At 38.2% G+C, this 13,290-nt stretch overlaps 1 protein-coding gene and 1 long non-coding RNA gene across 2 annotated transcripts; both read left to right on the plus strand.

Annotated features, from left to right (window-relative positions):
• Positions 1-344: 344 nt before the first annotated feature.
• LOC109210384 lies at positions 345-2,216 on the plus strand. The gene is made up of 2 exons (XR_002065541.1): positions 345-612; positions 2,015-2,216. It is a non-coding gene; the product is annotated as an uncharacterized LOC109210384 (long non-coding RNA).
• A 4,142-nt stretch (positions 2,217-6,358) lies between these two features.
• On the plus strand, positions 6,359-8,231 carry LOC109210380. The gene is made up of 3 exons (XM_019373781.1): positions 6,359-6,550; positions 7,224-7,507; positions 7,712-8,231. Exons 1-3 carry the CDS (start codon positions 6,359-6,361, stop codon positions 8,229-8,231), a joined length of 996 nt encoding a protein of 331 aa, XP_019229326.1.
• Positions 8,232-13,290: the final 5,059 nt, after the last annotated feature.

Below are 13,290 nucleotides of genomic sequence, written 5' to 3' on the forward strand. Positions count from 1 at the left end.
TGTGCAACTAATCAATCATCTATTTACTGGGAGTAATAATCAAGGCCAGTACGTACTCCAAATATTACACCCCTTCTTTTCTTTCTTCTTCTCGTCCTTCTGCTTCTTTTCTAAGGTTACACTTGAACTTATTACTCTCTCTTTAAGGTTATTTCTTCGTCTAACTTATATATGTTAATCAACAAAGTGTCTAGTTTTCTGCCAGCTTCGTCCCTCCCCCCCCCCCCCCCCCCCCCACTATATATTTGATTATCTTATTTTGGAAAGAATCTTTCTGCTGTGCGTATATAATAAATGGATGATTCAGAGTTGACTGTTTTGTGATTAATAAATGGATGATTCGGAGTTGACTGTTCTTGATTATCTCATTTTGGAAAGAATCTTTCTGTGCGTATATAATAAATGGATGATTCAGAGTTGTCTATTTTATCTCAAATTAGCTTTGCTAATGTTCATTAATCTTCTCAACTTTGTATAATCCCAAGGTTCAATGTTGGTTTAAGCTATTGACAATGGCTCTTTTACTTAGATTCTTGATTGTATGGGCAATTTATGGTGTGAAGGTGGGTAGTTTTCAGAGAGACTTTGTTCCGTTGAAGGTGAATAGTTCAGGTAAGTTTAGTCCTACCTTTAAAGATTTCAGCTTTACCAATATTTCTCTCAGACACCATTCTGTAAATACTCACCAGAATCTAAAGCTATTGACAATCCCAAGGTTTAATAGTGGTTTAAGCTATTGACAATGGCTCTTTTACTTAGATTCTTGATTGTATGGGCAATTTATGTTGTGAAGGTGTGTAATTTTCAGAGAGATTTTGTTATGTTGAAGGTGAATAGTTCAGGAAAGTTTAGTCGTACCTTTAAAGATTTCAGTTTTACCAATATTTCCCTCAGACCCCATTCTGTAAATACTCACCAGAATCTAAACCAAGATTGTTTTCCATGCATTGGATGATTCTGGGAATTGTTTTACTTATTCTTCCCCAGATATGTGTTAATGATGTATGGGGAAAATAGGGAAAAAAGATATCCTTTACTTATAATGGCAGCAGGACTATCCGACTATGGATAAAGTGAAGTGCTCTTTGTAAAAAGTACTGCAGACCCAATCATTTCTTAATTCTTACTAGTAATTCATGATTCTATCTTAGGTTAAGACTTATTCTTACTAGTAAGTGGTCAACTTTTTCCACTCAACTGTAGCAGGTAAACCCAAAAAAATTGTCTGTTGTACCATATGTACCCTATGACATATCTACTATTTGATTCCTTAGTGTTTTTGCGACCTCTTGTTTCAAGTAACCAATTAGTTGTAGTTTTTATATACATTGATGTGAAGTTGTGAACTGAGCATGTATAATGCTCCTCTTAGACCTACTCTTCGCAAAATTAGAGTTTGGTGTATGACTACAGTGTTTGTTGCTTTATTTTCACTGTTTCTTGAGCCGAGGGTCTATCAGAAATAACCTCTCTACTTTTATAAGATAGGGGTAAGGTCTACGTAAACACTACCCTCCCAGACCCCACTTATGGGACTACACTAGGTTTATTGTTGTTGTTGTTGTTGTTGTTGTTGTTGTTGTTGTTTATGACTATAATGTTTTGGCATCCTGCTTTCCTACTTTATGTTTAGTTATATAGCCTCTTGAAGATTAGAAGTTATTTACGTTATGTTTGCTCTAATAGGGTGTTAGGATGTTAAATGCAAGGGTAGTTGTTAGCAGCTTGTTTTGGGTGGTGATTATTTTGAGACTAATCTTGCTGGTGAAACTTGGAAGTCTAGGGAAACTAGTTTACTTTGTAAATTTCCAGTTCTTGGATTATTATCACTTGACATCTATTGATGAAGCTGCTGCGGTTGTTGTTGTGTTACCTAAGTTAATTTTGTTCTGAGGATGCTTTTGTATTGATAGGAGATTAGGGTTCCAAATGGGCTTGAGCTCTACCTGAAAGTGAACCTGAGTCAGTAAACCAACCCTTGAAGGATAATGACTTTATTTATCGTCTTTTGTAGGTCGAGCAATTGAAGAAGGGGAAGATGGAGCTTGTGAAGATCTAGACCTTACTTAAGAACTTTGAATTGTTGTCCATGTTCTAGGAATCTTTTGTTATTAACATTTGAAATTACTCTAACTCTTGAAGTGTTGAAATGTATACCTTATGTGATTGGGTTAAAACATTTTGGTTTTATAGATATATTAGCTTATTGGACGATATAGATTATGAAGTGTTTTATCATTTTATTTATATAAATTTCAGGTTATTACAAATTTTTATATATGTAAATATTCATTTACAACCGGGGCATAATAGTCTAATAAAACTGTTGCAATAATCTTGCAAACCATTCCAATAGGTCTTGCAAATCGTTCCAAAATGTGCGACAAACTGATACAATTGGTAGTTAAAACTGTTGCAATAGGAATAAAACCGTTACATTAGCGTAATGAAACCGTTAGAATATTTGTAAATAAACTTTGCAATAAATGATATGGTAACGGTTTCTCACCGTTGTAGTAAATAATATGGTAACAATTTTCAAGCGTTTTAAACTCAATGGTAATGATTTTTAACTGTTGCGACTGGGAATAATACTCGTTGCTTCAGACAGAGGAAAAACCGTTGCGATAGATAGCCCTCTAGCAACAGTTTTGATAACCGTTGGACGAACCGTTACTCTAGATCTATTGGCACGCCTGCGTATGTAACGGTCGCTAAACCGTTCCAATAACTCTATGGCAACGGTTTACCTGTCTGTTGCAACGGTTTTTCGGCTGTTGCCATAGGCTCATTTTCCAGTAGTGCACCATCACCATAGCTGAAGGAATATCATCAATGACTGAGATTCTATTTGTAAATTTACCAGTGTGTTACGAATTGGGAAATTCGTAACCTTAATTAGGATATTGGGCTGGGTTCCAGTCTTAGTTGGGCCGGATAAGTAGATGTCTTAATTATTAAGTTGTTCTTGGCCTTATTTGTTAGGTCTAGTTGTCTTTTAATTCCAATAAAGTCCAAACGGCTATACAGCTCATTCAGGACACGTGTCTTAGCATTAGGGAGTTTGTTAGAGAATTGTCCTTGGGGACAGCTGGTTACAGTAGTATATAGAGAATGAACAATGTATCCGAAAATTATCTGAAATGAATATTCTATTTTCTTTTATCAATTAGTTTCTCTTTTCTTTAATTTCCTATTATTAAAGTAGTCGTTGCTACAATTTGGTGTCAGAGCGTGAACCCTGACAACAATGGTGGATCCTCCTCGTGAGGTCAGTAGCAGTGAAAGCCTTGTAGACTTGGAGCAACAACTGCAATCTTTTATTGTCACCTCTACCAAGCATATGAGCAGATAGAAGAGATGCAGAAAAGAAATCTTGAATCGAACCAAAGGATAGAGAACTGGGTAATAGATGTGCAGAAGAAGGATGAAACTCGAAAGGCGATGGCGGGAGGTAGTAATTACACAGAAACAGGACAGTCATCGGTGGGCGGAGGATTCCGGCCAACTTCATCGCCGGTAACCCTTATGTTTCCTACCCCCATAGCTGAAAATCAAGGAAATCTCCATGTAAGCAGAAATTTAGAACTCACCTTACCCAAACACTAGTTTTTCTCACACTCGTTTTGCACCAATATTGAGTGAACCCCTAGCTTTGCCCCCAATGAACCCCCACTTCTCTCACACTTATAGCTCTACTATTAACTCCACCATACTTGCGTCTATTAGTTCATCCAACCCTTTTCTTCACTATCTGCCCTTAGCAGGACTTTCACCCCAACCCATGTTTCCTCTTCCCAAAGCCCACTAACGTCTGGAATGTACATTCCTATCTCAATAACAGAAACCCAACCTTCAAATGTGGTCCAAATGGAAGTTTTTCCCAATACAACCGAAACACCATATTATGGACCCCAAGATCCTGCAGCCCAAATACGCCCCTACAAATCTAATCCACCCCATCCTGTTATATCACAAATTCATTCATCCATGAACCAGTTACCACCTTATTCGGATATGGCTTTACCCACCTTTTCCACTCTTCCAGAAAATTCCCCACATAATCTTCGTCATGTAAAAGCCAAAATTTTGTTCCCTAAATTTGATGAGACCAATGTTAGGGGTGGATACGTAGGTGTGAATATTATTTTGACTACTATCGTGTTACTGAAGAAGAAAAAATAATTTGTGTGGCTATCACGGTCAAGGACAGCTTGGACAGTTGGTTTGATTCTTATGTAATAGACCATGGGGGAGGTTTAATGGATACAGTTTTGTTATGACTTATGCGAAAGATATGATGGAACAGGGCCTCTTGATGTGGTTACTATATTTAATCGGCTACAACAGTGGGCTGATATGCTGAGGTATCAATCAAGATTTGAAGACTTGCGCTGCAGAGTCCAAGTAGTGAGGCCTCAGTTCGATGAATTATACTTTGTGCAATATTTTATTTGGGGCCTGAAGGAGGAAATAGGCTCAGTGGTGAAGGTTGCAAACCCAGAACACTGGTAGCTGCATACAATATGGCTAAGCTGTATGAACAAGCTTTAAATGCGGCCGCTAAACAAAACACACCAGGCCCATTAAACCAAGCCCTTTCTCTTATCCCAGAAATCAAACTCCTTTTCCAGCAACCAAAAATGTGGCAGGAGCCTTAACTTCCACAAAACCACCATTACCAAAAAAAACCCACCATGGAAGCATTACGGGAGAGGAACTTATGTTTTCGTTGTCATGAAAAATGGACACAGGAACACCAGTGTAAGAATCACACTTTTAATGCACTTGAAGGAGATGAGCAATTTGTAGAAGCTTCTGATGAGGAGCTAGTGAATGAAATGATTGAAGGAGAGGTGGTAGAACAAGGAGAAGTATCATTAAATGTATTAATGGGCTTGAATCACTCACCCAAGACTATCAGGATTAAAGGGTGGGCCAAAAAGCAACAAGTGATGGTTTTAATAGGTAGTGGATCAACCCAAATCTTTATTTACCCATAAATTATTAAAATCTTGAACTTAAAGGGTAACCGTACCGCCGGCCCATGAGGGTGCAAGTTGCTAATGGGAAGATAATGCCCTGCTCACATAGTTATCCAGCTTACTCGTGGACTATGGTAGGAGATGTTTTCGAATTTAATTTGGGCTTGTTGAGGGCAGGAGGAAATGATATAATCCTAGGAATGGATTGGATTAACACTGTGGCCCCAATTGTGCTACACACTCGCCCCCATAGTGTGTCTATTTTCAAAGGTGATAAGCTTATTACATTGGTGAGCAGTGTTGAGATGGGCCCAATTGAGGCTAAGGATGTCAGGACTATTGAAAAATTGCTGAAAAATGGGTCAATGTGTGTTATCAGCCCAATTATTATCAGTAGATGATCCAAAAGAGGAAGATGTTCCCAAGCCAATCTATTCACTGATCCAAGAGTATTCAGGACTTTTTCAAGAACCATCAGGGCTTCCTCCAAACAGGAAATGTGACCATGCCATTAAAGTGATACCAGGGTCCAAGCCCGTTAACCAATGACCCTATAGGTACTCTTATGAGCAGAAAAATATTATTGAAAGGATGGTCAAGGAGACGTTAGTAGCCCAAGTAATTGCTAATAGTACATCACCTTTTGCATCACCTGTGATATTGATCAAGAAAAAAGACTCATCATGGAGGTTTTGTGTTGATTATCGTAAATTGAACGATATTACTGTAAAAAACAAGTACCCAATTCCGGTGGTGGAAGACTTGTTAGATGAATTGCAAGGGGCCAAATTATTTTCTAAATTAGATTTATGGTCGGCATATCATCAAATTAGGATGAAAAAAGGGGATGAGTACAAAACTGCTTCCAAAACGCATCATGGGCTATGGGAGTTTAGGGTAATGCCCTTTGGGCTTACAAATGCACCCGCTACTTTTCAAGCACTCATGCATGAAATTTTCGAGCCATTCTTAAGGAAATTTGTCCTTGTGTTTTTTGATGATATTTTGGTCTATAGCAAGAACATCCAAGATCACATTCATCATCTAAGAGAGGTGTTTGAACTACTGAAGGCAAATATGTTTTTTGCCAAAAGATCGAAGTGCAGCTTTGCACAATCACAAGTAGAGTATTTGGGTCATGTTGTGTCAGGACATGGAGTTAGCACTGACATTGCTAAAGTAAAAGCTATGTTATCATGGCCTCAACCAGTGAACATTAAAGTGTTAAGGGGATTTCTTGGTTTAACTGGTTACTACAGATGTTTTTTTAAAAATTATGCAGTAATTAGTAGACCCGTAACACTACTGCTCGAAAAGCGGGTTTTCAATGGAATGAATAAGCCACAAAAACTTTTGAGGAATTGAAGGAGGAAATGGTAAAGGCCCCTATGTTAGGATTGCCCAATTTCTCCAAACCTTTTACTGTGGAAGTGGATGCTAGTGGAGTAGGCGTGGCAGCAGTCCTGACGCAAAATGGAAGACATTTGGCATACTTGAGCCAAGCCTTAAGCCCAAAAAATCTGGGCTTGTCAACATATGAGAAGGAGTTAGTGGCCTTGCTGATTGTAGTTGAAAAGTGGAGGCATTATTTGCAACCTAACAAGTTTCTAATTCGCACAGATCATTTTAGTTTGAAGTTCCTTTAAGATCAAAGGGTCACTACTTCACTGCAGCACAAGGGAGTACATAAACTCATGGGGCTTGATTATAAGATACAATACAGACAACGGACAGAAAATGTGGTAGCAGATGCTCTGTCCCGCAAAAAAGAGGTGTCTGGAGAGTGCCATTGGACTCTCAACTGTCCAACCCAAATGGGCTCAAGAGATCATGGAAAACTATATTGATGATACTAGGGCGCAATAATTAATAATACAGCTGAGCATTTACCCAACATCAAGAGATAATGTCATCTTTCAGCATGGTATCTTACGCAAAGGAGGTCAAGTTTGGGTAGGAAATCATGGGCAGCTAAGTGGAAAGTTGATTCAAGAAATGCATACAACACCTTGGGGAGGGCATTCAGGTATATTTCCTACTCAATAAAGGTTGAGATCCTTGTTTTATTGGCCAAGTCTATTGAGTGATATGAAAGAAGTTGTTCGGTCTTGTGAAATATGCCAAAGGAACAAGGGGGAAAGTATCCCATACCCAGGTCTCCTACAACCGCGGCCAATCCCTACAAAAGCCTAGGAGCATGTGACTATGGATTTTATCGATGTGCTTCCAAAATTACAGGGAAAGGACACCATTCTAGTGGTAGTAGACAAGTACACTAAGTATGCTCATTTCATCACACTATCACATCCCTACAATGCAATTCAAGTAGCTCAGCTATTCCTAGACAATGTGTTTAAACTACATGGAGCTCCTTGTTCTGTGGTATCAGATAGAGATCCCATTTTTGTCAGCAATTTTTGGAAGGAGCTACTCAAAGGACTACAAGTGCAGCAAAAGCTAAGTACAGCTTACCATCCTCAAATGGATGGGCAATCCAAAAGACTAAATAGATGCTTGGAGACGTATTTATGATGCATGACGGGCCATAAACCAAAAGAATGGAACAAGTGGATTCTATTGGCTGAGTTCTGGTTTAACACGACTCATCGTTCTGCCATTGGTATGTCTCCCTTCAAGGCACTCTATGGATATGACCCTCCTCAACCCATATTTGAGCTCGTGGCTCAGACCAAATTGGAAGTTGTACATTAGTTGTTCAAAAATAGGCAACTGGTGAGCAAAATCCTACAAGACAATTTGCACAAGGCTAAAAATAGGATGAAACAGTTCGCAGATAAGAAAAGAAGTGACAGAGTGTTTGAAGTAGGGGATTTCGTATTTCTCAAACTACAACCTTACCGTCAGATCTCAGTGATGGTTAGGAAGAACTTGAAACTCGCAGTAAAGTATTATGGACAATACAAAGTAATTAGTAGAATTGGGGCTGTGGCATATGAACTCGAGCTACCTGTTGGATCCAAAATTCATCCAGTCTTCCATGTTTCACAACTGAAGAAAAAGGTGGGATCAGGCGTGTTTCCATCTCAAGATCCACCTTATTGCAACGATGAAGGGCAGATCCTTACAGAACCAATCGCAATTCTAGAGCGCAGATTAGTGAAGAAAGGAAACAAGGCAGTTGTTGAAGTTTTACTCCAGTGGGCTGATCTTTCCAAATATGAAGCAACTTGGGAGGATTTCTCCTTCCTCAAATCTCAGTTTCCTAATTTTGCAGTGAAAGATTGAAGCTTTTTCTTGAAGGGGAGTGGAATGTTACGAATTGGGAAATTCGTAACCTTAATTAGGATATTGGGTCGGGTTCTAGTCTCAGTTGGGCCGGATGAGTAAATGTCTTAATTATTAAGTGTTTCTGGGCCTTATTTGTTAGGTTTAGTTGTCTTTCAATTCCAATCAAGTCCAAACGGCTATACAGCTCATTCAGGATACGTGTCTTAGCATTAGGGAGTTTGTTAGAGAATTGTCCTTGGGGACAGCTTGTTACAGTAGTATATAGAGAATAAACAGTGTATCCGAAAATGATCTGAAATGAATATTCTGTTTTCTTTTATCAATTAATTTCTCTTTTCTTTAATTTCTTGTTAATAACATAGCCGTTGCTACACAGTGAAAATCTACCCGTTACAAAAATTACAAAAATCTAACGTACTCATATCCGGTGATAAATATTACCAATGAGCGTTTTCAATAACAAATCAACATTCATTGGTAATCCAATTTACCAGACGGTTCATTTTATTATTAATTACTTTATTGCATATGTTGGCCTAAGAACAGGTGAAGTTTTGAAGAGTGACAAATGAACTCAGTCATGGACCAGGTCCATCATGTGAAGCACAGTGTTTGTCAACCTATACATGTGAGATGCACATGAAGGAGATAAGTCCCATTGATCAAGCAGCAATATCTCCTGAACTGATCGAAAAGGTTGCATATGGGATAAGGAGAGAAATTCTCCTTATGAGAAGAGAATACAATCTGGATAAAAGATAGGGTTGGAGTTTGTGTTGTTCAAGGACTCAACTTCGATGGAAGATCAGCAATTGAGTCTCAATCAAGCTCTAATTACAACCTCATTAAATAACAGTGATTGTTCTCTTTTACAGGTGTTGCACATACGCAGAAGTAAAACTAAATTGAGAGCAAAAGAGCAAGGCGATTTTGCAAGCAATTTATGTGAGAGTTAAGCGTGCACTCCTGAAGCTACTTGAACAAAATAGAAGAACCAGTTCTATTGTGGTTTTTCTTATTCTAGTTCAATTGTACTAGGTGGATTAAAGTTGTACCTTTCAGCTTTTATAGAAGCAATTGTAATAGGTACTTTGAGTATTCAAGTTATAGGCTAACTTGAAGTTGTCGCAACAGTTGAGGCTGTCTGCTACAAAGGGATTAGAGTTAATCCTTAGGTTTACAAAGAGTTTTTGTAAATGATATTTTGGCTTAGTGATTTTAGTGGAAGATTGGGAAAATCCTACTAAGTAGTAGGTCGTGGTTTTTTCACCTTTTGAGCCAGGTGTTTTCCACGTAAAATTCTCTGTGTTCTTTATTTTATGTACTTTTAATTCCGCAAACAGTAGTAGTTAGATCACTTAGAAGAACCTGGTTCTTCTAGATCGAAAATTGAGTACCACACAAATCACCCCCCCTCTTGTGTGGTATTGACGTTTAGAACATCAATTGGTATCAGAGCCAGGTTATCCTTGAAGAGGCTAATACCTTAGGAGAAGATCAACATGAGTGCACCACCTGGGAACTGGGAAGGGCAATCCACTGCTAGGCCTCCACTCTTCATTGGTCAGTATTATTCTTGGTGGAAGAACAGGATGAGGGATCACATCATAGGGGAAGACTATGAACTCTGGGATATAGTCACTGATGGTCCTCTAGCAACCACAAACAAGAATGCTGAAGGAGTTGATGTGCCAAAGACAAGAGTTTACTGCACTGCTGAAGACCTGAAGAAGTGGGAGAAAAATGCTAAGGCCAAGAAATGACTTGTGTGTGGACTAGGTCCAGATGAGTACAGCAGGATCCAAAGTTGTACCACTGCTAAGGAAATCTGGGACACTTTGCAAGTGGCTCATGAAGGAACACCTCAAGTGAAGAGGTCTAGAGGAACACTGTTGTATTCTCAATATGAGAATTTCACTATGAAGGAAGGAGAAACTATCCAAGATATGTATACTAGGTTTACTACACTGACAAATGAACTTAAGTCTCTTGGAAGGATTATTCTTGAAGAAGACAAGGTTGAGAAAATCTTGACAAGAGTTCTGTCAGTCTCATGGGAAAGCAAAATCACTGCTATTCAGGAATCTAAGAATATTGCTACACTCAAGCTGGATGAACTAATTGGAAATCTTACTGCCTATGAACTGAGAAGGCAAACCATGAAGATGGATACACCCAAGAAGGAAAGAAGTTTGGCTCTCAGAATTGCTGAAGGTTCAGATCTGGAGGATGATGAAATGGCAATGATCACAAGAGATTTCAAAAAGTACCTGATAAGAGGAAAGGGTTCTTCAAGAGGTACAACCTTCAACAAACCAAGGGCTCTTGAGAAACAGACCAATGAGGGTTGCTACAAGTGTGGTAAGACTGATCACATGATCAAGAATTGCCCTCAATGGGAAATTGGTTGGAAGAAAGAAAGGGCTGAACGAAGGAACAGGTTCAACCAAGAAGGAACAAAGGATCCACAAAGGCTATGGTTGCTGCCTGGGGAGAAACATCAGATGAGGACTCAGAGGATGAAGCTGGAGATGAACAGGCCCTTATGGCTATTGGAGAATCAGATGATGAACAAGAGGTAAGTATTCTTCATCTCAAATACAAGATTAAATTTCTGTCTAAAGAAAGGCTGGCTGAGTTATTACTAGACTTCATTGATGGGTATAAGATAATTAACAATGAGATGGAAGATCTGTCTAGGAATGTGTGATCCTAAAAGCAAAATGCAAAAGTCTAGAGTCTAAGGCTAATGAGAGTGATAGCAAAAATGCTGAGTTGAAGAACCAGGTTCTTGAACTTGACACCAGTGTCCTAGAACTTAGGTCTAAAAACTTAAAACTGAAACTAGGAAGAGGAAAGAAGAAAGATGATCACACATATCTCACTCTAGAGGAAAACTTAAGAAAAATGAAGGATGAGTTATACAAGAAGGATGAATTGATTAAAGTCCTAAAAGAAGATCTAGGAAAAGTGAAACATGAACTAGACAGAACTTGCAAATGGAACAAGGCTTCTGATGCACTTTCTTGGTTGCAAGATCATCACAGTAGCAACAAAAGAGGACTTGGCTATGGGACTCAAGCACCAAAGTGGGACCCTAAAAGCAAGTACCTCACACTTCCTGAGAATAAAATCTGCACACACTGTGGCAAGACTGGTCATTACAGAAATGAATGTAATGCAAAAGAAAAGGCTAGTCAAAAGAACAAAGCCTTTGTTCAAGAAAAAAGTAAGCTGCCTGGGTGGGCAGAAGGAATTTGATTCATCCTTTTTCCTATAGAAAGGGACCCAAACTAGTTTGGGTTCCTAAGACTAACCCTTGATTTCTTTTTGCAGGTCCAAGTGAAAGGAAGTAGCCAAATATGGTATGTGGATAGTGGCTACTCAAAACATATGACTGGGAGCAAGGACCAGTTCCATTCACTTGAAGACTTAAAAGGAGGTAATGTCTTGTAATACCCTATTTTTTTAATAAGAGTGTATTGGTCATTAGCAAATAATAATAATAATAATAATAATAATTATATTATAATAATAAACCAACAAAAAAAAAAGATTAAGCATCCAATAAAGGGTCGAAGCCCATTCTGTGAAAACAACACAAATAAACAAAGAAAGAAAAGTGAAATAAAGGGGAACGAATCAGAAACAAAACAAAAAAACCAAACGAAAGAAAGAAAGGGGGGAAACGGGTCTGCTTCAGAAAACACAGAAAGGGAATTCAAGGGGAGAGGAAGAAGAAGAAGAAAAAGGCTGGTACCAAACCTTGAGAAAACTTAAATACGCACTGGTTTTCACGGGTAATACTCTAATTTTTCATCTAGGTTCTTTTCTTCTGATAATTCTTTTTATCTCAGTTCATATATTTTAAGGGTTTCACAAGATATAAGAAATTAAATACCAATAAGAATTATTCTGGGTAAATTATATGAATAGGTTGGAGTTGATAGATTAGTAATTACTCATATGTGGCTAAATATAATTCGGCGAATTGAGAGTCAAATATGGAACCTCGGGGGTTAGGTATTCTAAATTAGCTATGAATTAGCCTAAACATAGAAATTAACATGAGACTGGTATTATGTAATTATAGATTGAATTGGAGGAAGTTGTACGAATTGCTCGAGGTGAAGCATTTGGAATTTCGGCACGAGTATTGTGAGTAGTAATCTTACCGCAATTTGTATTTTCATAACTTGCATGATTTACACATGATTTTTAATATGAATATGTTACCGATTATTTTAAGTTGCATGTGGGACAAGTCTTTTACTTGATATGAGACCGAAATAGTTATTTGACATGATTACCGTTGTTTTAAATATTCTTGATGTCACTAGATACGTTTTACCGTTACTTGAATTTACTGTTATCGAAATGAAATTACATAATTTGATAAGAACCGAAATGCCCTATATTGTTTTAAAATATTTTCCTATGAGTATATACGGAATACAGAGACAAGTATAAATGGGAGTAGACTTTGAAGGATCCCGTAGCTAACGGCGGGTTCGTTAGACCTGGTGCACCTTGTATTTACCGATTACAGAGTACAGTTATAGCCCTCGCTAGTGGAAAGGTAGAACTAGCATACCGTTACCGATTTTCCTCGAGTAGGGACTACCGTTATATTTGAGTTCTTGCGAAGAAGTCCACAGTTATACCGATTACATGATCCATTCATTGAAACCTCCCAAAATGTGAATATTGATATTATACAGTGGTTACCGAGCTTATTACTGAATTGTTAATTGTATTATACTACAAGAAAAGCATGATGAGACTGAAAATTATTTGTAGTTTCTGAAAGGGCATTTTTATGTTATTTTCTGTTTGAGATACTAGAATGTTTTCTGACTTGTCCCCAAATAAAAACGGTTGTGGTTAAGTGTTATTACTCACTGAGCTAATTTTTTTTCCAGAGACAGCAGTTGACGCGGGCGAGGATTTCGTTAATTAGAGCGCACAGGTCGATAGTTCTTGGTGAGCCTCACACTTGTTCGCGTGGGCGGAGATTTTATTATATTGTTATACCCTTTTCTTTGAACTCTTAGAG

This window comes from Nicotiana attenuata, unplaced genomic scaffold (genome assembly GCF_001879085.1).
Source record: "Nicotiana attenuata strain UT unplaced genomic scaffold, NIATTr2, whole genome shotgun sequence".
In the NCBI taxonomy this organism is placed as follows: Eukaryota; Viridiplantae; Streptophyta; class Magnoliopsida; order Solanales; family Solanaceae; genus Nicotiana; species Nicotiana attenuata.